Here is a 25,350-nt window from a genome sequence, read left to right as displayed (position 1 = left end):
GGTTGTTCAGCTGAGAGGAAGAGGAAGAGGAGAGTTAAACAGGTTGTTCAGCTGAGAGGAAGAGGAAGAGGAGAGTTAAACAGGTTGTTCAGCTGAGAGGAAGAGGAAGAGGAGAGTTAAACAGGTTGTTCAGCTGAGAGGAAGAGGAGAGTTAAACAGGTTGTTCAGCTGAGAGGAAGAGGAAGAGGAGAGTTAAACAGGTTGTTCAGCTGAGAGGAAGAGGAAGAGGAGAGTTAAACAGGTTGTTCAGCTGAGAGGAAGAGGAAGAGGAGAGTTAAACAGGTTGTTCAGCTGAGAGGAAGAGGAAGAGGAGAGTTAAACAGGTTGTTCAGCTGAGAGGAAGAGGAAGAGGAGAGTTAAACAGGTTGTTCAGCTGAGAGGAAGAGGAAGAGGAGAGTTAAACAGGTTGTTCAGCTGAGAGGAAGAGGAAGAGGAGAGTTAAACAGGTTGTTCAGCTGAGAGGAAGAGGAAGAGGAGAGTTAAACAGGTTGTTCAGCTGAGAGGAAGAGGAAGAGGAGAGTTAAACAGGTTGTTCAGCTGAGAGGAAGAGGAAGAGGAGAGTTAAACAGGTTGTTCAGCTGAGAGGAAGAGGAAGAGGAGAGTTAAACAGGTTGTTCAGCTGAGAGGAAGAGGAAGAGGAGAGTTAAACAGGTTGTTCAGCTGAGAGGAAGAGGAAGAGGAGAGTTAAACAGGTTGTTCAGCTGAGAGGAAGAGGAAGAGGAGAGTTAAACAGGTTGTTCAGCTGAGAGGAAGAGGAAGAGGAGAGTTAAACAGGTTGTTCAGCTGAGAGGAAGAGGAAGAGGAGAGTTAAACAGGTTGTTCAGCTGAGAGGAAGAGGAAGAGGAGAGTTAAACAGGTTGTTCAGCTGAGAGGAAGAGGAAGAGGAGAGTTAAACAGGTTGTTCAGCTGAGAGGAAGAGGAGAGTTAAACAGGTTGTTCAGCTGAGAGGAAGAGGAAGAGGAGAGTTAAACAGGTTGTTCAGCTGAGAGGAAGAGGAAGAGTAGAGTTAAACAGGTTGTTCAGCTGAGAGGAAGAGGAGAGTTAAACAGGTTGTTCAGCTGAGAGGAAGAGGAGAGTTAAACAGGTTGTTCAGCTGAGAGGAAGAGGAAGAGGAGAGTTAAACAGGTTGTTCAGCTGAGAGGAAGAGGAAGAGGAGAGTTAAACAGGTTGTTCAGCTGAGAGGAAGAGGAAGAGGAGAGTTAAACAGGTTGTTCAGCTGAGAGGAAGAGGAGAGTTAAACAGGTTGTTCAGCTGAGAGGAAGAGGAAGAGGAGAGTTAAACAGGTTGTTCAGCTGAGAGGAAGAGGAAGAGGAGAGTTAAACAGGTTGTTCAGCTGAGAGGAAGAGGAAGAGGAGAGTTAAACAGGTTGTTCAGCTGAGAGGAAGAGGAAGAGGAGAGTTAAACAGGTTGTTCAGCTGAGAGGAAGAGGAAGAGGAGAGTTAAACAGGTTGTTCAGCTGAGAGGAAGAGGAAGAGGAGACTTAAACAGGTTGTTCAGCTGAGAGGAAGAGGAAGAGGAGAGTTAAACAGGTTGTTCAGCTGAGAGGAAGAGGAAGAGGAGAGTTAAACAGGTTGTTCAGCTGAGAGGAAGAGGAAGAGGAGAGTTAAACAGGTTGTTCAGCTGAGAGGAAGAGGAGAGTTAAACAGGTTGTTCAGCTGAGAGGAAGAGGAGAGTTAAACAGGTTGTTCAGCTGAGAGGAAGAGGAAGAGGAGAGTTAAACAGGTTGTTCAGCTGAGAGGAAGAGGAAGAGGAGAGTTAAACAGGTTGTTCAGCTGAGAGGAGAGGAAGAGGAGAGTTAAACAGGTTGTTCAGCTGAGAGGAAGAGGAAGAGGAGAGTTAAACAGGTTGTTCAGCTGAGAGGAAGAGGAAGAGGAGAGTTAAACAGGTTGTTCAGCTGAGAGGAAGAGGAAGAGGAGAGTTAAACAGGTTGTTCAGCTGAGAGGAAGAGGAAGAGGAGAGTTAAACAGGTTGTTCAGCTGAGAGGAAGATGAGAGTTAAACAGGTTGTTCAGCTGAGAGGAAGAGGAAGAGGAGAGTTAAACAGGTTGTTCAGCTGAGAGGAAGAGGAAGAGGAGAGTTAAACAGGTTGTTCAGCTGAGAGGAAGAGGAAGATGAGAGTTAAACAGGTTGTTCAGCTGAGAGGAAGAGGAGAGTTAAACAGGTTGTTCAGCTGAGAGGAAGAGGAAGAGGAGAGTTAAACAGGTTGTTCAGCTGAGAGGAAGAGGAAGAGGCGAGTTAAACAGGTTGTTCAGCTGAGAGGAAGAGGAAGAGGAGAGTTAAACAGGTTGTTCAGCTGAGAGGAAGAGGAAGAGGAGAGTTAAACAGGTTGTTCAGCTGAGAGGAAGAGGAAGAGGAGAGTTAAACAGGTTGTTCAGCTGAGAGGAAGAGGAAGAGGAGAGTTAAACAGGTTGTTCAGCTGAGAGGAAGAGGAAGAGGAGAGTTAAACAGGTTGTTCAGCTGAGAGGAAGAGGAAGAGGAGAGTTAAACAGGTTGTTCAGCTGAGAGGAAGAGGAAGAGGAGACTTAAACAGGTTGTTCAGCTGAGAGGAAGAGGAAGAGGAGAGTTAAACAGGTTGTTCAGCTGAGAGGAAGAGGAAGAGGAGAGTTAAACAGGTTGTTCAGCTGAGAGGAAGAGGAAGAGGAGAGTTAAACAGGTTGTTCAGCTGAGAGGAGAGGAAGAGGAGAGTTAAACAGGTTGTTCAGCTGAGAGGAAGAGGAAGAGGAGAGTTAAACAGGTTGTTCAGCTGAGAGGAAGAGGAAGAGGAGAGTTAAACAGGTTGTTCAGCTGAGAGGAAGAGGAAGAGGAGAGTTAAACAGGTTGTTCAGCTGAGAGGAAGAGGAAGAGGAGAGTTAAACAGGTTGTTCAGCTGAGAGGAAGAGGAAGAGGAGAGTTAAACAGGTTGTTCAGCTGAGGAAGAGGAGAGTTAAACAGGTTGTTCAGCTGAGAGGAAGAGGAAGAGGAGAGTTAAACAGGTTGTTCAGCTGAGAGGAAGAGGAAGAGGAGAGTTAAACAGGTTGTTCAGCTGAGAGGAAGAGGAAGAGGAGAGTTAAACAGGTTGTTCAGCTGAGAGGAAGAGGAAGAGGAGACTTAAACAGGTTGTTCAGCTGAGAGGAAGAGGAAGAGGAGAGTTAAACAGGTTGTTCAGCTGAGAGGAAGAGGAAGAGGAGAGTTAAACAGGTTGTTCAGCTGAGAGGAAGAGGAAGAGGAGAGTTAAACAGGTTGTTCAGCTGAGAGGAAGAGGAAGAGGAGAGTTAAACAGGTTGTTCAGCTGAGAGGAAGAGGAAGAGGAGAGTTAAACAGGTTGTTCAGCTGAGAGGAAGAGGAAGAGGAGAGTTAAACAGGTTGTTCAGCTGAGAGGAAGAGGAAGAGGAGAGTTAAACAGGTTGTTCAGCTGAGAGGAAGAGGAAGAGGAGAGTTAAACAGGTTGTTCAGCTGAGAGGGGGACGGAGAGGAAGAGGAAGAGGAGAGTCAGCTACAGAGCGTCCACAACACCACCACTTATGGTAGCTATAGTAAAACACTATCTATTAGGGATGTGCCGATCGCATATTTTTTGCTCCCGATCCGATCATGTGATCTTGAGTATCTGCCGATACCGATTTTTCCCGATCCGATCTTTCGGCAATGCGTTAAGAAAAAAAATGCAATCAAGTTGACCCTTAACCCTTTTACTGCCACACGACAGGAGGTTAACCCTTTACTATCACACAACCGACGGTTAACCGGCTGTCGTGTGGCAGTGAAAGGGTTAACCTTCTGTGAATTGTCGCCGTGAAATAGTTAACCGTTTTGGTAGTGCGGCAGTGAAAGGGTTAATGTTTTTTTATTTATTTAACAGTATCCAACTATCCATTATATCCAACATGTATATATATATGCTAGATATAATAGCTTATTTTTTTCACTTATTGCAGCATTGGATTAAAATTCAAAACAAAACAAAAATAAAGCTTGTCAGTGGTGCGCCACAAAATAACCACGTAAACTAAAACAAATGATGTGCAGAATAGTGCAGTAACAAAGGTAGTGCAGTAACACAGGTAGTGCAGTAACACAGGTAGTGCAGTAACAGAGGTAGCTTTTTTTTTTTTTTTTTTTATATCTTTCTTCCCCTCCTTTTTCCCGATTTTTCTCCCATCCCACCCTTCCTGGTTGTTGCGTACTTTCCCCTACTGTTGGTCCGGGAGACCGGAGACTGTCACATGCTTTCCTCCGACGCATGTGCAGCCTGGGGCAGGCCAACCTGGCCGCGCAGGTTCTCACCGGGGAGAGTGTAGCGTGTGGGAGGCCACACTATCTCTCCTCAGATCCAACCCTCGCTGAGCAGGCGCCCCGACCGAACTGTAGGGGTCGCTGTCCACAACGCCCAGGACCCACCCTTCAGCTTCCCACCCCCTGATACAGCCAATTGTATCAGCGTGAGAGGACAGCCAAGCTGATAGCAACGCCGGGAGCTGGATTCGAACAGGCGAATCCTAGTGTCTCCCGGTGTTGGTGACGAACGTAATCTCCGTGCGCCACCTGCCCCCCCGTAACAGAGGTAGCTTGACTAGCTTCACAAGTTCAGTTACATTCATCAAATTGGCTTAGTGCAGAATAATTTTTTTTAAATAAATGTATTTTCGATCTTCTGAAAATCACGTGACATCCCTAGTAGCTATAGTAAGACCCAGGGTTAGAAATTAAAAAAAAATTTCAAGGGCTTTTTTTGCCCCCCTTAATTGATTTTCGGGGGCTTTTTTTTGTATTTCGGGGGCACTGAATTTTTATGATAAACGGTAGGGGTGGGACGGTTCACAAAATGGACGGTTTGGTTCGTATCACGATTTTGGGGTCACGGTTTTCAGTTCGATATACGTTAATCTTTATTAAAAAAAATTTAACACTCAAATCTAAACATGCTTCTCATTTATTAAAAATAAAAGGTTTACAGTGTTTACAGCCTTAAATAATGTTTGGCACACAAAGACCGAACCGACTGAAAAATATAGGCTACATTTGTCAAAGTATTAACTTAGTGCAAACAAACAATATGCTCAGCCAGCACTAGACTTTCCTTTCTTTAATTAATATAAACACACAAAAACAATGTCAACCATGTTTAAATTACCTGATTGTCAGTTCTTAATGGAAAGATTCGTTTTCTGCTTGAAATTATTATGTTTCTGTCTACATTTATTTAGACTAACATTATTTAAATATTGAGTGCATCTGTGGTGGATTACGCAATTCGGTGAGTTGGAACTATCTATGGGTTGGCGCCGGGTCCCCACGGACATTTTAGTGTCACGCACCTTCAGCAATGTTATTATCAGCTCCGGTAACGTTAGGAGGTGATGGCATGCAGTGGGAAAGCGGCAATAGTCCCGGTTGGAGTTAATAAAACACAGTTGTATGTTAGCCTTCTTGGATGTTGAATAAACGCCTATCATTGTCTTTAAACACCCCGCCTCTCAGACTCCCATTTCCTCCTCTGCTACAGTAGCTACGGTGACATTTCATTGACTGTACAGTATTAGCTTGCGGGCTGCGTCGGGCTACCATAGTTAAAACGTGCGTTGTGTTTACGAACTGCTATGGCAAGATGTGTGTAGGCCTATGTAATGTTAATGGCTATGTTTTTAAAGTCGTAATGAAGATTGGTTTATATTGTGCGTGCCATTTTTACACAAACTGACTAGCACCTGGCTGGCTACAGTGCTGCTGCTGCTGCCTGCAGCCAGTGCAGAACACCGGCTCCGCCAAATGATTTTTTTTATTTGCGCGTCATCTGAACCGTACGATACAGACGCTCCATTACCGGATAAATATATATATATAATTAGTAAACTGTCGGGGGCATTAAGTGCCCCCTTTAACTGATTTTCGAGGGCATTTTGTCCATTTTCAAGGGCATTATGCCCCAAGCCCCCGTTAATTTCGAACCCTGGTAAGACCTGTGCAGAACCAGGGCGCAGCAGCAGCATGTAAACATTGCCGACATTACAAATGACTCCAGATACAACTAGTACTCGTTCATGTTGCTGAGACAAACGGGCTGTTTCCACCCGGCATCAAGATCCGATCACAAGTGGACGTCTCTAAGTTCGTCTGTTCACAGCTGGCATTAGAACCAGTCTCCACGTGGGTCTTGAGTGACCACTTTGTGAACGGATCTCGCATCCCAGCGCAATATGCAAATAATCTCTTAAGCCTACACCTACATGAAGACACGTGTGAATTGTGAATTAGGTCATATAATATTATAGCACATGCAGCGTTTCAAATGTTCAGTGAGAATGGACGAGCATCACACTAAGCCTCTGGCCAGTTCTGATTTACATTTAGCTGAACGCTTTTATCCAAAGCGACTTACAAGTTCTGTACGACAAGTCAGCAGGAAGGGCACAACTGTTTTTTATATACACCGTGGGAAGGGGGAAACGCAATTTCATGTCTCTATGTCTTGCACATTACGAGGTGACAATAAAGCTGACTTTGACTTTGAACTAGGGATGCTCGATATTGGCTTTTTTACCGATACTGATATACCGATATTGTCCAACTCTTAATTTCCGATACCGATATCAACCGATACCGATATATACAGGGTTTCCCCCACAAAAAAACTGAATAATTTCAGGTAATTAACATTACATATGTCTTGTTGTGGAATTAACACAACATTATGCATACTTTTGACAATATATAAAATAAGAATTTGTTCTTACTTGCTTGCCTGGGTAAATAAAGGTTATAGAAATGTAAAAAAATATATATATAATTTTTTTTGAAAACCGATAACGATATTTTCCGATATCACATTTTAATGCCAATATCGGACATCCCTACTTTGAACTCTTTCACCTGAGTAACAACAAAATCAAACCGTGGTGAAACTTTGGTGCTGCAGTGTTGAATGCATAGACATAAGACATTAGTATAGTAGGAGGAGTGCATGGTGTATGACAGTAAGAAGGTTAGTGTTTAAAGAAATAAAAAAAAAGAAAATTTGATATTGATTGAAGTAGTGTGTTTTTAGTCGACATTGAAAGATTGGTCTGGTCTGGTTTCGGCTGTCCTGACTGTGGTGGGAAGTTGGTCCCACCATTGTGGAGTGAGGACTGAGAATAAGCGGCTTCTCCTTGATGACCCTCCCGGAGCTCGGATAGGAGTGGGTCTGAGGCGGCCATTATAACGCTATGCACCGTTTCCCTCCCTCATCACCTTCACCTTCGAGATGAATCAGGAGGCTAGAGGACCCACGCTAGATGCCATTTACACACACGCATATATAGGCCATCCACTCATTCCCCTTCCATATCGTCATTGTGGATATTAGCCTACGTCTCGCCTGCGTTCTGCATGAATTTAACATTTCCGTTATCCAAAAGACCCGAAAGTTAGTAAGATATGAGAAACGCAGATAATAAAAGCACTCTCCGAGCAACATTACTTGGGAATGATCAGAAATTGTATTTCCAAGTAAAGATGACAGCGAGCATCTCCAGTGATGATGACAGCGGTCTACAAAAGCTGATCTCATAAAGTCTCATAGCACTTTAGAGCAGGATAGAAGCAACACAGTCTCAGGAACATGTACTTGCTTTTTTTTAAGGCATAACCTCATCGACCAGTCAAAACGCAATCGTCATAATTCAGTGAGCAGGACTAAAGGAGAAATATGCATAAACCTACGGGTTCTCAACCAGACAGCTTATTTGGCGTTTCATGAGACCCGTTCGCTGTATACGTCAGACTCAGTGTGCGCGCATCACCGGGGCAGAAAGGAACGTAATCCTGGTCAGAACAACGGGGCAGACTACAATATATTTGCATTTGTTAGACATGCTAGCGATCTAAACAATCAATCCATGCCAAAGCTAGATATGTAAAAGGTGAAAGACTCACAGCTAGGCCTGCCGCGATAAGCAATAAATCGATTAATTGCTGCGATAATTAAAATGAATGCAATGATTTTGACGGGCGCGATTAATTGCTATTTGCGCGTTTGTTTTAATGAGGCGGAACCAGTGCCGCTTGTCAGTCACTGTCCGTGTTGGGAGGCGGGCCGCTGACGTTACTAGAGTACAGCACGGGAGCTCCGTGGGGCAACGCCACAGCTTAACTACATTTCTCAATAGTGTTGCTCCTTTTAACCAAGTAGCATTATTTGTAGTGTAACGTTAGCTATTTTTAGACCCAAGTAGTTACTCGCTACTGCCCGGAGAAACTGGACTGCTAAATAAAGATGAAAGATAGAGCGTTGATTCTCATTCCATGCTAACAACATTAGCTAAATAACTAACAAACGAAATACAACGTATAGCATAGCTACAAGTACAACACAGAATAACGTTAATACAATTACATGCATCATTGTTTACAATGAACGGGTGGGGCTAGTCAAAGGACTGGACACGGGGACAAGTTAAACATGAATTCATTTATTATAACACTCCGGTAGTTTCGAGTCGTGCTGCAGTGCTTACGCACCACAGCTATTCTATTATATACTGCTTTGACGCTTCCTCCTCATCGTTGATTGCCTGTAGTAGCTGCATCTAACGTTAGTAGCTAACGTTAAAACTAACCTAAAGTTAGTTGTTCACCAACAATCTCAACATTTGTTATTAGCTCAAAAACAACCGGACGAGACAAGTTGTCGGCTCATATGTTCTGCTTAGGATAATCACAACAATACTTCCGGTCCGGTCGGTGGGCTTCAAAATAAAAGTCTAAAACCGGAAAAGACGGAGCGGTGGGCTTCAAAATAAAAGTTTTGGGAAATAAATTTCTCAAAAAAAATTCTCTAACCGGTCGCAATAATATCGCTTATCGCGATATTTTCGGGGGCAATTAATCGCCCACCAAAATGTGTTATCGTGGCAGGCCTACTCACAGCCATGCTGATTTGGCTAAATGACATCCAACCGTTTTCCTTTGAAACAACTTTTAGTCAGGGGAGCATTGTGGTTTCTTTTAGCGCAGGTCGGGGGTAACTTAGTCACGTGACTCAGTTGGTGTTGCTGATTGGCTCGAACACGGTACGTTTGTATACAGCGAACAGGTCTATATGATGAGGCCAACAATCCATAAGGTGTGGGTTTTTTGAGGGGAATTGGATCGACGTGACCCTGGAATATCACTACAAGTCAGGACGTTTTATCAAAATATATACCGCAGTTAAAATAACTCTCCGACGCCGAGCAACACGTTGCATAAGATAGAACAGGAAGGATGGCTGCAGCGTCTCTGTGTTGTGAATCCAGTGTTTCTTTGAAGGTGCTCTTGGATGAGGGGAGCCAGCTGAATAAAAATAAGGAAGTTCCAGGCAATCTTCATGTATATAAAAAAGCTTTAATAAATCGCTCAGTTCATTATAGAACCATTAAAAAATACCAACATGTTTCGGCCTCTCTATCGGCCTTCTTCAGGGCAAAGCTTTTTTATATACATGAAGAGCGCCTGGGACTCCCTTATTTTGTTCAACTTTGCATAAGATATGGGATAACTTCCAGGAGAGTGGAACCCGGGCAGCACACAGAAGAAATGAGTCATTCTCACAAGGAAGAACACAAGTTGCATTATTCTTTCTTTGCGTGTGAATGTTTATAGTGTAGCATTGGCAGAGTAATAGCTTGGAGCTCGCGGCCTCCTTCTTCACATGAGCACTAGTGTATATTTATAGGGCTGGGGAAGGGGAGGCCACGTTATAATAGAGGATAACAAACTAAAAGCCCTAATATATAATAGCCTATTATGGGCATTTTGAAAGATTCTGGATGAAGCCAGCTCGTGCAATTTGAGAACCAACTGGAGAAGAGAAAAAGGGAACCCAGATACTTCAGTTCGGTGTAATAGATGTGGCTCTGGGGCACAGGGGCTCTGCTTCACACTGAGGTATCAGTCTGACACCTAGTGGCCATCGAGGGGAAGTGCAGCTGAAGTGTCCTGCGCCTCTCTGCTAAATCCCCTTCAGATACATATTGAACGTTGCCGTCGTGTAGCATGTTGACTCTGTGTGGCGCTGCACACACACGGTCAATCAGCTAAACAGAGACATCATTACACACAAAATGTCACTTTAAATAATGGAGAAGTCACTAAAGGAAGGAGGTATTGTATAGTATAGTTTAGATACATTAAGTATAAAAATGTTAAAATTGTACATTGTATAGTAGTGTACATAGGAAAGGAACTTAGCATGTCTTTTTTTTATCATGCACATCTTGTGTCTTACCTATTTTTTTATGTCTATTTTATTATTGTATTTTGCACAATCGATGCGGGCACGACCACCCGCATTTCACTGTATGCCCTGGTACGTATGTGACAAATAAACCTCTTGATTGTTGATTCATTAAGCCATATAGAGAGTGGCACAGATCAACTAAATAGAGACACCATTAAGCCATAGAGAGTGGCACAGATCAACTAAATAGAGACGCCATTAAGCCATAGAGAGTGGCACAGATCAACTAAATAGAGACGCCATTAAGCCATAGAGAGTGGCACAGATCAACTAAATAGAGACACCATTAAGCCATATAGAGTGGCACAGATCAACTAAATAGAGACACCATTAAGCCATAGAGAGTGGCACAGATCAACTAAATAGAGACACCATTAAGCCATAGAGAGTGGCACAGATCAACTAAATAGAGACACCATTAAGCCATAGAGTGGCACAGATCAACTAAATAGAGACACCATTAAGCCATAGAGAGTGGCACAGATCAACTAAATAGAGACACCATTAAGCCATATAGAGTGGCACAGATCAACTAAATAGAGACACCATTAAGCCATAGAGAGTGGCACAGATCAACTAAATAGAGACACCATTAAGCCATAGAGAGTGGCACAGATCAACTAAATAGAGACACCATTAAGCCATAGAGAGTGGCACAGATCAACTAAATAGAGACACCATTAAGCCATAGAGAGTGGCACAGATCAACTAAATAGAGACATCAGTAAGCCATAGAGAGTGGCACAGATCAACTAAATAGAGACACCATTAAGCCATAGAGAGTGGCACAGATCAACTAAATAGAGACACCATTAAGCCATAGAGAACAGAGTCAGTCGTGCTCATTAAGAGGCCAATCCAAAGACTGGCCGGCATCAACGGCTCCGTTTGAGAGAAGAGCTTCAGACGGTTTTATACACGTTACTCGGTTCAAAACAGGACACACAGTATAATAACGAGGGCTTCTTTGGGCCGGGCCAACGTGGCCGATAAAGATGCTAATTTGTTTTACTCCGCGAGAAGAAAAAAAAAATACATGTTTTTTTAGAAACAAGGCCAAGCGGATATTAGGCTTAAAGTCTCGGGGTGTCTGGTCGGATAACAAGACATCGAAGCGGTTGAGGATGTCCATGTCGTTTTCCAGGGAATCTGTCAATTAGGTGCTGAATGTACGGCTTGCTGACGGCTTCTAGAAGAGCGAACTTATACAACGTTACGTTACGTCACGGGAACGTTCTAGAAGAGCGAACTTATGTAACATTACGGTAAAGTTCTAGAAGAGCAAACTTATGTAACGTTACATTACGTCACAGTAAAGTTCTAGAAGAGTGAACTTATGTAACGTTGGTATTTAGAGACACAGACACATTGATACTAACTACTATTACTATAATACAATGCCAGACACTGAAAAAAGCCATTTATAATGCATGTCACCTTTAAACCTTTTCCAGAAAAGCGAATGTGCCACCAACGCAGCCCAGAAAAACAGCCCCCCCCCCCCCCCCCCCCCTCCCCTCTCTGATATAATCTCTCGTCGCTCGTGCCGCTTCTATGACACCATCGGATGCGTGAGTGTGAGCTGCTGTACGCAACAAGAGGCTATTGTGTCAGCAGCCCATCATGCATCAGCCACACAGGTCGCCATTGTGCAGCGATGAAGGGCCAGGGCAAGAGACGGTGTGTGTGTGTGTGTGTGTGTGTGTGTGTGTGTGTGTGTGTGTGTGCGTGTGTGTGTGTGTGTGTGTGTGTGTGTGTGTGTGTGTGTGTGTGTGTGTGTTACTCACATCGAAGCCTGTGTTTGGGTCCCAGCCCACGTGGCCGATGTGCCTGAAGAAGGAGACAGAGGACGGGGTGAGAACCGAGAACATAGCGTGCGCGCGGGCACACACACACACACACGGGCACACACACACTCCTGCACGCACCCGTGGGAAAACATGTGTAAGCGCCAAACATGCACATAAACCCACTCACTTATACAAGCAGCATGTGCAGCACATACACACAATCAAACATACTGGTGGTACGCAAACAATCAAGGCATTGAGAGCGGGTTTGAAGACACAGAAGTACGGCCCATCAGACACGAGAGGCAACCTGCTTGTGTCTCACTCAGAACCAGGACCGCTGGGTCTCACTCAGAACCAGGACCGCTGGGTCTCACTCAGAACCAGGACCGCTGGGTCTCACTCAGAACCAGGACCGCTGGGTCTCACTCAGAACCAGGACCGCTGGGTCTCACTCAGAACCAGGAACGTCTCACGGATCTGCATAAACCCCCCCGACAGACTTGAGTTGAAACAACACACAGTATTACAGTTAAGAGACCAGCGCTGCCTTTAAAAACAGTTGCTTTTAGCTGCAAATGTTTGCGACAACATTGCCATAATAATGTGCCGAGCCAATACATTTTGGGGGTAAACTTCTCGTGAACCTCGCTTTACCGCCGGAGATTTGTTGTTTCGAGTTTCTTAAAAAAACCTGCTTCAGATTAGCAGCTGATTTGCCACAGAAACGGGGTTCAGAGACGCGGGGGGGGGGGGGGGGGGTCACTCACTGGAAGTTGCTGGGGGTGCCGATGTCGGCCTTGGTGAGCTTGCCCTTCTTCTTGCCCTTGAGCTTCTTGTCCTTCTTGCCGAGGCTGCTGTGGCTCAGCATGTTGTTGAGGTGGTGCGGCTGCTGGGCCGGGGGCTGGGCCGGCTGGGGGGGGTGGGGGGCCGGCTGGGGGTGGGGCTGGTGGTGGTGGGAGTTGAGGAAACGCACATTGTTGATCTCTGGGTTCTTGATGTCCACTGTGGCCATGGGCAGCGCTGGGCCTGGGGGGGGAGACCTGGTTAGGAACCACCGGTTCAGTACACACTGATAAACATTTCTGTAAATGTGTCAGTTTTAGCCACAGCTGGCTAATTGGCAACTGTAGTCCTTTTAGCAAAGATGTTATAAGACCGACAATACACCTAGAACAGAAGCATTACAATTTACAAGTAAAACAGTATTTACACAATCCAACATAATAGTAAAAGCAATAATAAAATACACAATGAACTGATTAAAAGTGATTACATGTTTGATTGGTTAATAACCAGGTATTGAGTTTGTTTGTAAATGTGTGGTCGTTAGCACTGATCCTTGGTCTTTTCCCCCCCAAAATTAATATTGATATCTGTCTATCCCATGTACATCTACTTTACTTTGTTTAATTGGACGGGACAATGTAAAATGTATGAACACAGTGGAGTGTAAAAATTGCCGGATTTAGCACGAGGCTCATTTCCATCTGTTGTCCCCGTCTGTGCCAATGGTTACCTTAACCCCGTGAACACCGGGGGGGGGGGGTCCCTGCATGTTTAATACCAGCCGGGCTCATTGAAATACAAATCGAGAGCTTTGGTACGAGGAGAGTTGAGAGCCAATCTGAGCTTACCCAAATGATTTCCCTTAATACTTAATTACCGCTCATCAAGCTCCGCTTCCTGGCATAATTAAAAAGGCTTACGACGTGAGCGGTCGGTCAAACAGTCAGTTCCCTCAGGCACAGTGCAGTGTGTTAGGAACACAGCGCCTCCATTCTACAGGTCTGACACAGAGACATACAGTACAGGTCTGACACAGAGACATACAGTACCATAAAATGTAAATGTAAATGTCCTCATGCCGTGGGCTTGTACAGAAACCGGTTAGACGGCCCCTGGATGAACGAGCTCGTCAGCCGGCTCGTCTTGTTCAACGGTGCAGAAGAGCATCCTGTTGCTTTACATTTACCCCGTGGCATAACTAACATTCCATGTACTCTGAACGTTTGCCCTTCCAGAGATCTTAAACAGGAGGCCTCCTCCCAGAGATCTTAAAGGGGACCTTCTTTCCTCTGAGATCTTAAAGGGGACCTTCTTTCCTCTGAGATCTTAAAGGGGACCTTCTTTCCTGCCAGAGATCTTAAAGGGGACCTTCTTTCCTGCCAGAGATCTTAAAGGGGACCTTCTTTCCTGCCAGAGATCTTAAAGGGGACCTTCTTTCCTGCCAGAGATCTTAAAGGGGACCTTCTTTCCTGCCAGAGATCTTAAAGGGGACCTTCTTTCCTGCCAGAGATCACATCACTGCCGCAGCCCCAGACAGCGAGAGCCAGTCAGTCCTCGAGTTCCACATAATCTCTAGAAAACACAGAAGCATCGGAGCACTAATCCACAGTTAATCCCAAATCCAAATCCCTGGCTTCAGTGGCTTCGCCTACAAATGACACGTCCCACCAGTAATCAGTAACCAGTAACCAGTAACCACGGTCTATAACCACCAGTAACCAGTAACCACGGTCTGTAACCACCAGTAACCAGTAACCACGGTCTGTAACCACCAGTAACCAGTAACCAGTAACCACGGTCTGTAACCACCAGTAACCAGTAACCACGGAGCCGTCCTTTAGGTGTATTCAGCGGCGACAGTCTCTGCCCGGACCTAGAGGACAGTTCTGTGCGCGCTGGTTACGTCTGTATCTAAGGCTGGTTACGTCTGTAACTAAGGCTGGTTACGTCTGTATCTAAGGCTGGTTACGTCTGTATCTAAGGCTGGTTACGTCTGTATCTAAGGCTGGTCTGTATCTAAGGCTGGTTACGTCTGTATCTAAGGCTGGTTACGTCTGTATCTAAGGCTGGTTACGTCTGTATCTAAGGCTGGTTACGTCTGTATCTAAGGCTGGTTACGTCTGTATCTAAGGCTGGTTACGTCTGTATCTAAGGCTGGTTACGTCTGTAACTAAGGCTGGTTACGTCTGTAACTAAGGCTGGTTACGTCTGTATCTAAGGCTGGTTACGTCTGTATCTAAGGCTGGTTACGTCTGTAACTAAGGCTGGTTACGTCTGTATCTAAGGCTGGTTACGTCTGTATCTAAGGCTGGTTACGTCTGTATCTAAGGCTGGTCTGTATCTAAGGCTGGTTACGTCTGTATCTAAGGCTGGTTACGTCTGTATCTAAGGCTGGTTACGTCTGTATCTAAGGCTGGTCTGTATCTAAGGCTGGTTACGTCTGTATCTAAGGCTGGTTACGTCTGTATCTAAGGCTGGTTACGTCTGTATCTAAGGCTGGTTACGTCTGTATCTAAGGCTGGTCTGTATCTAAGGCTGGTTACGTCTGTATCTAAGGCTGGTCTGTATCTAAGGCTGGTTACGTCTGTATCTAATGCTGGTCTGTATCTAAGGCTGGTTACGTCTGTATCTAAGGCTGGTTACGTCTGTATCTAAGGCTGGTCTGTATCTAAGGCTGGTTACGTCTGTATCTAAGGCTGGTCTGTATCTAAGGCTGGTTACGTCTGTATCTAAGGCTGGTCTGTATCTAAGGCTGGTCTGTATCTAAGGCTGGTTACGTCTGTATCTAAGGCTGGTTACGTCTGTATCTAAGGCTGGTTACGTCTGTATCTAAGGCTGGTTACGTCTGTATCTAAGGCTGGTTACGTCTGTATCTAAGGCTGGTTACGTCTGTATCTAAGGCTGGTCTGTATCTAAGGCTGGTTACGTCTGTATCTAAGGCTGGTCTGTATCTAAGGCTGGTTACGTCTGTATCTAAGGCTGGTTACGTCTGTATCTAAGGCTGGTCTGTATCTAAGGCTGGTTACGTCTGTATCTAAGGCTGGTCAGTATCTAAGGCTGGTCTGTATCTAAGGCTGGTTACGTCTGTATCTAAGGCTGGTTACGTCTGTATCTAAGGCTGGTTACGTCTGTATCTAAGGCTGGTTACGTCTGTATCTAAGGCTGGTTACGTCTGTATCTAAGGCTGGTCTGTATCTAAGGCTGGTTACGTCTGTATCTAAGGCTGGTTACGTCTGTATCTAAGGCTGGTTACGTCTGTATCTAAGGCTGGTTACGTCTGTATCTAAGGCTGGTTACGTCTGTATCTAAGGCTGGTTACGTCTGTAACTAAGGCTGGTTACGTCTGTATCTAAGGCTGGTTACGTCTGTATCTAAGGCTGGTTACGTCTGTATCTAAGGCTGGTTACGTCTGTATCTAAGGCTGGTCTGTATCTAAGGCTGGTTACGTCTGTAAGGCTGGTTACGTCTGTATCTAAGGCTGGTTACGTCTGTATCTAAGGCTGGTTACGTCTGTATCTAAGGCTGGTTACGTCTGTATCTAAGGCTGGTTACGTCTGTATCTAAGGCTGGTCTGTATCTAAGGCTGGTTACGTCTGTAACTAAGGCTGGTCTGTATCTAAGGCTGGTTACGTCTGTATCTAAGGCTGGTCTGTATCTAAGGCTGGTTACGTCTGTATCAAGGCTGGTTACGTCTGTATCTAAGGCTGGTTACGTCTGTATCTAAGGCTGGTCTGTATCTAAGGCTGGTTACGTCTGTATCTAAGGCTGGTTACGTCTGTATCTAAGGCTGGTCTGTATCTAAGGCTGGTTACGTCTGTATCTAAGGCTGGTTACGTCTGTATCTAAGGCTGGTTACGTCTGTATCTAAGGCTGGTTACGTCTGTATCTAAGGCTGGTTACGTCTGTATCTAAGGCTGGTTACGTCTGTATCTAAGGCTGGTTACGTCTGTATCTAAGGCTGGTTAGGTCTGTATCTAAGGCTGGTCTGTATCTAAGGCTGGTTACGTCTGTATCTAAGGCTGGTTACGTCTGTATCTAAGGCTGGTTACGTTTGTATCTAAGGCTGGTTACGTCTGTATCTAAGGCTGGTTACGTCTGTATCTAAGGCTGGTTACGTCTGTATCTAAGGCTGGTTACGTCTGTATCTAAGGCTGGTTACGTCTGTATCTAAGGCTGGTTACGTCTGTATCTAAGGCTGGTTACGTCTGTATCTAAGGCTGGTCTGTATCTAAGGCTGGTTACGTCTGTAACTAAGGCTGGTTACGTCTGTATCTAAGGCTGGTTACGTCTGTAACTAAGGCTGGTTACGTCTGTATCTAAGGCTGGTTACGTCTGTATCTAAGGCTGGTCTGTATCTAAGGCTGGTTACGTCTGTATCTAAGGCTGGTTACGTCTGTATCTAAGGCTGGTCTGTATCTAAGGCTGGTTACGTCTGTATCTAAGGCTGGTTACGTCTGTATCTAAGGCTGGTCTGTATCTAAGGCTGGTTACGTCTGTATCTAAGGCTGGTCTGTATCTAAGGCTGGTTACGTCTGTATCTAAGGCTGGTTACGTCTGTATCTAAGGCTGGTTACGTCTGTATCTAAGGCTGGTTACGTCTGTATCTAAGGCTGGTCTGTATCTAAGGCTGGTTACGTCTGTATCTAAGGCTGGTTACGTCTGTATCTAAGGCTGGTTACGTCTGTATCTAAGGCTGGTCTGTATCTAAGGCTGGTTACGTCTGTATCTAAGGCTGGTCTGTATCTAAGGCTGGTTACGTCTGTATCTAAGGCTGGTTACGTCTGTATCTAAGGCTGGTTACGTCTGTATCTAAGGCTGGTTACGTCTGTATCTAAGGCTGGTTACGTCTGTATCTAAGGCTGGTTACGTCTGTATCTAAGGCTGGTTACGTCTGTAACTAAGGCTGGTTACGTCTGTAACTAAGGCTGGTTACGTCTGTATCTAAGGCTGGTTACGTCTGTAACTAAGGCTGGTTACGTCTGTATCTAAGGCTGGTTACGTCTGTATCTAAGGCTGGTCTGTATCTAAGGCTGGTTACGTCTGTATCTAAGGCTGGTTACGTCTGTATCTAAGGCTGGTTACGTCTGTATCTAAGGCTGGTTACGTCTGTATCTAAGGCTGGTCTGTATCTAAGGCTGGTTACGTCTGTATCTAAGGCTGGTTACGTCTGTATCTAAGGCTGGTCTGTATCTAAGGCTGGTTACGTCTGTATCTAAGGCTGGTCTGTATCTAAGGCTGGTTACGTCTGTATCTAAGGCTGGTTACGTCTGTATCTAAGGCTGGTTACGTCTGTATCTAAGGCTGGTCTGTATCTAAGGCTGGTTACGTCTGTATCTAAGGCTGGTTACGTCTGTATCTAAGGCTGGTTACGTCTGTATCTAAGGCTGGTTACGTCTGTATCTAAGGCTGGTCTGTATCTAAGGCTGGTTACGTCTGTATCTAAGGCTGGTCTGTATCTAAGGCTGGTTACGTCTGTATCTAAGGCTGGTTACGTCTGTATCTAAGGCTGGTTACGTCTGTATCTAAGGCTGGTTACGTCTGTATCTAAGGCTGGTCTGTATCTAAGGCTGGTCTGTATCTAAGGCTGGTCTGTATCTAAGGCTGGTCTGTATCTAAGGCTGGTTACGTCTGTATCTAAGGCTGGTTACGTCTGTATCTAAGGCTGGTTACGTCTGTATCCAAGGCTGGTTACGTCTGTATCTAAGGCTGGTTACGTCTGTAACTAAGGCTGGTTACGTCTGTATCTAAGGCTGGTTACGTCTGTATCTAAGGCTGGTTACGTCTGTATCTAAGGCTGGTTACGTCTGTATCTAAGGCTGGTTACGTCTGTATCTAAGGCTGGTTACGTCTGTATCTAAGGCTGGTTACGTCTGTATCTAAGGCCAATATCAGATTCCTGTGTGAACTGGTCACGCTCCTGAACTGACCCGTTGCGCAAATTAACTATAGGACATTGTGACAAACGTCAATCTAGAGAGATGATGTAAAAGTTGCATGAAAGTCGCACAATTGTTCAGACTGAGGTCGCATCGCAAAAGATAAGACATGTATCCGATTTAAGATCGGCATATGAAAGTGGGACTGAATTAAAATGGAAAAAGATCAGATTCCATGCGATTTGTGCGGTTCACACTGTCGTGAAAAAACGCCTGCGGTCTGAAAGAGCCCGTCTGGACCGGTAAGAAACGACTGAAGAAGCACCTCTGTTCAGAACCAGTGGTGTAGTTGGACTCGAGCACCGATGACTTGGACTCGAGCATCGCCTGCATTCAGAAGGTGCAGACGAGGACTTGGGACTTGTTAATTGATAAATACAGTTATTTATTTTTATAAAAATAATTTGGCATAAGATATTGATGGCTATATTAATACCGTAAATGACCGCTGTGTCATTTATGTTTAATGTAGTGCTGTCAGGCGATTAAAAAAAGTTATCTAATTAATTACAGGATTTGTAATTAATTAATCTAATTAATCGCATTTTAATCGCATAACCATTTTAGGCCCGATATTCTATATTCTATAATCATATTTCAAATTGCATGTGTCCGGATGGCAGAATTCAGTACTGTATCTACAAAACCTTCTGTTTAATCATCTTCCATTTATTAATTTGCTTAGATTTTTCAGGTCTGGTCAATTTGAGCATGGTGTTATTCAGTCAAAGATACATTTTTTTTTAATTTTTTTTTTAGTTGATATTCTCATTTGGTTCATTACAATTTACTCAAGCCTAGTAACAGACACAGTATTTCTGACACTGGGAATACATTCCCTGAGATCCATAGATGTCCCTAGAATCAGATACCAAGAACATGCAAATGGACATGTAAAAAAAAAAGTCTGTAAATGTTTATTCTACGTTGTTATGGAATGAATGAGATTAAATTTTCTTTTTATTTTGAGTTAATTTTCATAACGCGATAATTTGCTGTGTAATTAATTAATCTAATTAATGCGATAAACTGACAGCCCTAGTTTAATGTAGACCTTTTTTTATTTGTACGTCAGCTCTTCGACTACCGGAGGGGAGTGGCCTCAACCTGGAGGACTGGGACTCGGGAGAGAGAGAACAGCCTCTCCCTGAACGTCAGCCAGGGCCGGGGACTTTACTCTGTATTGTATATATATATTTACTTACTTCTTACTTACTTTTTTTTTTTTACTTACTTTCTCTTTACTGTATGTAGCACACTCTTCAGGGGCTCATACAGAAACAAGCATTTCATCATAAAGTATTCTGTATTTTGTTGTGACAAATAATAAACAAACTTGAGTCATCCACGCCTTCATTTCATCTAGATTAGACGACTGCAACTCCCTCTATATAGGCATCAACCAGTCCTCCCTGTCCCGCTTACAACTGGTACAGAACGCCGCTGCCAGACTGTTGACCGGAACCCGCAGGAGAGACCACAACACCCCTGTCCTTGCCTCCCTTCACTGGCTCCCAGTACGCTACAGGATAGATTTTAAGGTTCTCCTATTTGTTTTTAAAGCCCTTAATGGTCACCCCCCCTCCTACATCTCAGACCTCCTATCCCCCTGTTCCAACACCAGGTCCCTCAGGTCAGTCGATCAGAGGCTCCCGACAGTCCGGAGGTCTAACCTCAAGCTCAGGGGGAGCCGTGCCTTTGCTGTCCCCTGAACTGTGGAACAGCATCCCCACCTCCACTAGGCTCCTCTCCCCCTGAACTGTGGAACAGCATCCCCACCTCCATTAGGCTCCTCTCCCCCTGAACTGTGGAACAGCATCCCCACCTCCACTAGGCTCCTCTCCCCCTGAACTGTGGAACAGCATCCCCACCTCCATTAGGCTCCTCTCCCCCTGAACTGTGGAACAGCATCCCCACCTCCACTAGGCTCCTCTCCCCCTGAACTGTGGAACAGCATCCCCACCTCCACTAGGCTCCTCTCCCCCTGAACTGTGGAACAGCATCCCCACCTCCATTAGGCTCCTCGCCCCCTGAACTGTGGAACAACATCCCCACCTCCACTAGGCTCCTCTCCCCCTGAACTGTGGAACAGCATCCCCACCTCCACTAGGCTCCTCTCCCCCTGAACTGTGGAACAGCATCCCCACCTCCATTAGGCTCCTCTCCCCCTGAACTGTGGAACAGCATCCCCACCTCCACTAGGCTCCTCGCCCCCTGAACTGTGGAACAGCATCCCCACCTCCACTAGGCTCCTCTCCCCCTGAACTGTGGAACAGCATCCCCACCTCCACTAGGCTCCTCTCCCCCTGAACTGTGGAACAGCATCCCCACCTCCACTAGGCTCCTCTCCCCCTGAACTGTGGAACAGCATCCCCACCTCCACTAGGCTCCTCTCCCCCTGAACTGTGGAACAGCATCCCCACCTCCACTAGGCTCCTCACCCCCTGAACTGTGGAACAACATCCCCACCTCCACTAGGCTCCTCGCCCCCTGAACTGTGGAACAGCATCCCCACCTCCACTAGGCTCCTCGCCCCCTGAACTGTGGAACAGCATCCCCACCTCCACTAGGCTCCTCGCCCCCTGCACTGTGGAACAGCATCCCCACCTCCACTAGGCTCCTCGCCCCCTGAACTGTGGAACAGCATCCCCACCTCCATTAGGCTCCTCGCCCCCTGCACTGTGGAACAGCATCCCCACCTCCATTAGGCTCCTCGCCCCCTGAACTGTGGAACAGCATCCCCACCTCCACTAGGCTCCTCGCCCCCTGAACTGTGGAACAGCATCCCCACCTCCACTAGGCTCCTCTCCCCCTGAACTGTGGAACAGCATCCCCACCTCCATTAGGCTCCTCGCCCCCTGAACTGTGGAACAGCATCCCCACCTCCACTAGGCTCCTCGCCCCCTGAACTGTGGAACAGCATCCCCACCTCCACTAGGCTCCTCTCCCCCTGAACTGTGGAACAGCATCCCCACCTCCACTAGGCTCCTCGCCCCCTCGATAGATGCCTTCAATCGAGGCTCAAAACCCACTTCTACCTACTAGCCTTTCCCGTTCACTGACTCATGCCCTGTTTTCCTGTGTGCTTGCCTGTGTGCCCTCCCATAAAACGGAGTGTGATTGTTGTCTATTATGTATCTATGTGTATCTACCCTCTGTACAGCACTTTGGTTGTCACGCGTCATGTTAAATGTGCTATATAAATAAATCTGATTGATTGATTGATTGAACTTGGTGATGGGGACCTCGACGTGGACACTGGGGACTCGGGACTCGACCTTTAGTGACTAGACTACAACACAACCCAGGAACCTGACCCCAACCCAGGGAGAGGCAGCACCAGAACAGCAGCAACACTGGGAGAGAATCCAGTGCAACTAAACACTCCGCTCCACCATCTGTGTGACACAGATTAACACCCAGACAACACGCCCTGTTCCTCACACAGTTCATCAATGAGTGACTGGATCTGAAAGGGCCTTTTGTAGGATTTTAAAGAGTTCATCCGGGGGTAAAGAGAGAGAGAGAGAGAGACGGAGACGTGAGAGTCAAGTGACAAGCCTCCCCGCCTTCATTCTCAAACCTCTCATGCTAAATAATAATAATAATAATAATAATAATAATAATAATAATAATAATAATAATAATAATAATAATAATAATAATAATAATAATAATAATAATAATAATAACAACACCACAGTAAATAATGACTCGAGTAGCAATAACAGCTGTTTCTCCCCGAGGCATCGGTTCATTGGTGCTCATCTGAGTCGACAAAAACATCAAATGGAAGAGGGGCGGGGGGGGGGGACAGAAAGAAGCAAACGGTTCCTAAATGCAAAGAGGCAAATCTAGGGCAACTATGTGGCCTTGTTAGTTTCACACTTAAAAACTCAAAATGTCACACACAATCTCCACTCAGTAGCGGGAGCGCTCCCTCGACACGGCCTCAGCGTTCGCGCGTCAGTGTGGGGGGGGGGGTCAGTGTGGGGGGTGATTGGGCCGCACTCCGCATGCTAATGGCCACTCCTCCAGGGGCTCGCTGTGGTCACCGGGCGAGAGCGGGTTAAGCCTTTCACTGCCACACGACAGCCGGTGATGCTCCATCATTAGCATCATTAGCTCCGCATCCGTTAACCCATTCTTTGCCGGAGCTTATATCCATCCTTGTACCCTCTCTGCCAGCTCTATTTGTCTATGGAGATGTTCACCTTCTTTGCAGGGCTATAACTTTTTAAATTGTATTGCTAAATTGACATTACTAAGGCCCATTCAACATCGATTATCTATCGTTCAGGACGTAGGAACGTTATACTTTTTCATTCACACATTCATACAATAATACAGTCTAAAGTATAAATATGTTTTTATCGATTTCTGCAGTATTTCATAGAACGTGAGATATAGCCATAAATGCATATATTAGATCATCAAATGCAGTTTGATACCGATCCTAGACGTGTTGACTGATCATCTGGGGGGGGGGGGGGGGGGGGGGGGGGGTCGTTTATAATTCCGTGGCAGACGTTAAATGATTTATGTAGTATGGGTGATATATAGATCAGAGCAGTTTGTATCGAAAATGGTAAAGAAAAACGCTGAAACTCACCCCAGTCTCCTCTTACCGTTGGGTGATGAGCGCGGAGCAAAAAGATCGCTATTATGGGATGTTGATCTAGGTGATCCAGTTCCGGTTTGTATAATACTAATACACGTCCAATCATGTTGTTTATAGAGTTATGGCAACGGATCGATATGCACAGTGTCTGGATAGAGTCCCGCGAGCGATAGCGAGTGGCCGGACGGAATAGGGGACGGACTAAGCACTTCCGGCCACTTCCGGTTTTGGCAACTCTCTCGATCGGCCACCAGGTGGCGGTATTGAAGCGTTGCAGAGTTGAGCGGAGTCCTACAACACCAGCAAAGACTCCGTGGTGTGAAATGTGAATACCATGACGAAAATATGAAATATTGATCTCAAAGACGCCGTAACCCGTCATTGGCAGATTACGCATGGCGAGGAATGACGTGTAAACACGTCATCGGCGGAGAAAGGGTTAACCTGTCCAGATTAATCCGGGGGGTTGTGTGTGCGAGTCAGGCTCTCTGAAGGGATTCCTGCTGTGCTGTAAAGGGACAGACACATCCCCCCGTTTCTCCACGTTTATGCAAGTTCAGCTTTTTCCCCCATGTTGTTCAGCACTGCCTGGGTGCTAACGGCTCATGCACCTTAAGATATAATATATATATATATATATATATATATATATATATATATATATATATATATTGATCCAAGGGGATCAATAAAGGAATCTTATCTTATGTGCAAGTAGGGCAGATCATAAATAAAAGGAAACCTTAGTCGACTAACTTTTGGATTAAGGATTTTGTCAACGGTCTGAATAGTCCATTTAATTAAAGACCCAATCAGTGATTTATTTTCCTTCAGTTCACATTCAGTTTGACCTATAGGTGGAACCCTAACCCTATAGGTGGAACCTTCAGTTAGACAACACCAGCAAAGACTCCGTGGGTGAAATGTGAATACCATGACGAAAATATGAAATATTGATCTCAAAGACGCCGTAACCCGTCATTGGCAGATTACGCATGGCGAGGAATGACGTGTAAACACGTCATCGGCGGAGAAAGGGTTAACCTGTCCAGATTAATCCGGGGGGTTGGTGTGTGAGTCAGGCTCTCTGAAGGGATTCCTGCTGTGCTGTAAAGGGACAGACACATCCCCCCGTTTCTCCACGTTTATGCAAGTTCAGCTTTTTCCCCCCATGTTGTTCAGCACTGCCTGGTGCTAACGGCTCATGCACCTTAAGATATAATATATATATATATATATATATATATATATATATATATTGATCCAAGGGGATCAATAAAGGAATCTTATCTTATGTGCAAGTAGGGCAGATCATAAATAAAGGAAACCTTAGTCGACTAACTTTTGGATTAAGGATTTTGTCAACGGTCTGAATAGTCCATTTAATTAAAGACCCAATCAGTGATTTATTTTCCTTCAGTTCACATTCAGTTTGACCTATAGGTGGAACCCTAACCCTATAGGTGGAACCTTCAGTTAGACCTATAGGTGGAACCTTCAGTTTGACCTATAGGTGGAACCTTCAGTTTGACCTATAGGTGGAACCCTAACCCTATAGGTGGAACATACACTATTTGTAAACTTCACCAACTTGTAAATCGAAGTCCAGGACTGTTTTACTCCCAACATTAAAACGTAAAAAACAAAACCTATTACAAAATACAATTAAAAACTCATTGACATAACTCGTGAACCTCTCCTAGCTCGGGTCATAACTCGTGAACCTCTCCTAGCTCGGGTCATAACACGTGAACCTCTGCTAGCTCGGGTCATAACACGTGAACCTCTCCTAGCTCGGGTCATAACATGTGAACCTCTGCTAGCTCGGGTCATAACACGTGAACCTCTCCTAGCTCGGGTCATAACACGTGAACCTCTCCTAGCTCGGGTCATAACGTGTGAACCTCTCCTAGCTCGGGTCATAACACGTGAACCTCTCCTAGCTCGGGTCATAACACATGAACCTCTGCTAGCTCGGGTC

General features: G+C 45.4%; 1 protein-coding gene across 1 annotated transcript in view; it reads right to left on the bottom strand.

Moving 5' to 3' along the window:
* Positions 1-25,350, bottom strand: part of LOC311244887 (actin nucleation-promoting factor WASL-like) — a 69,020-nt gene that overhangs the window by 15,999 nt on the left and 27,671 nt on the right. Inside the window, exons 6-7 of the mRNA XM_084334574.1 lie at positions 12,794-13,052; positions 12,021-12,063 (exon numbers count right to left, since the gene is read on the bottom strand). Coding sequence (XP_084190700.1) covers positions 12,021-12,063; positions 12,794-13,052 — 302 coding nt within the window. The remainder of the gene's footprint in view (positions 1-12,020; positions 12,064-12,793; positions 13,053-25,350) is intronic.

This window comes from Notolepis coatsorum (genome assembly GCF_963971535.1).
Source record: "Notolepis coatsorum genome assembly, chromosome: 18".
NCBI classification, from domain to species: domain Eukaryota; kingdom Metazoa; phylum Chordata; class Actinopteri; order Aulopiformes; family Paralepididae; genus Notolepis; species Notolepis coatsorum.
The sequence above is the reverse complement of the archived record's forward strand: the minus strand, read 5'-3'. Positions and strand labels throughout refer to the sequence as shown.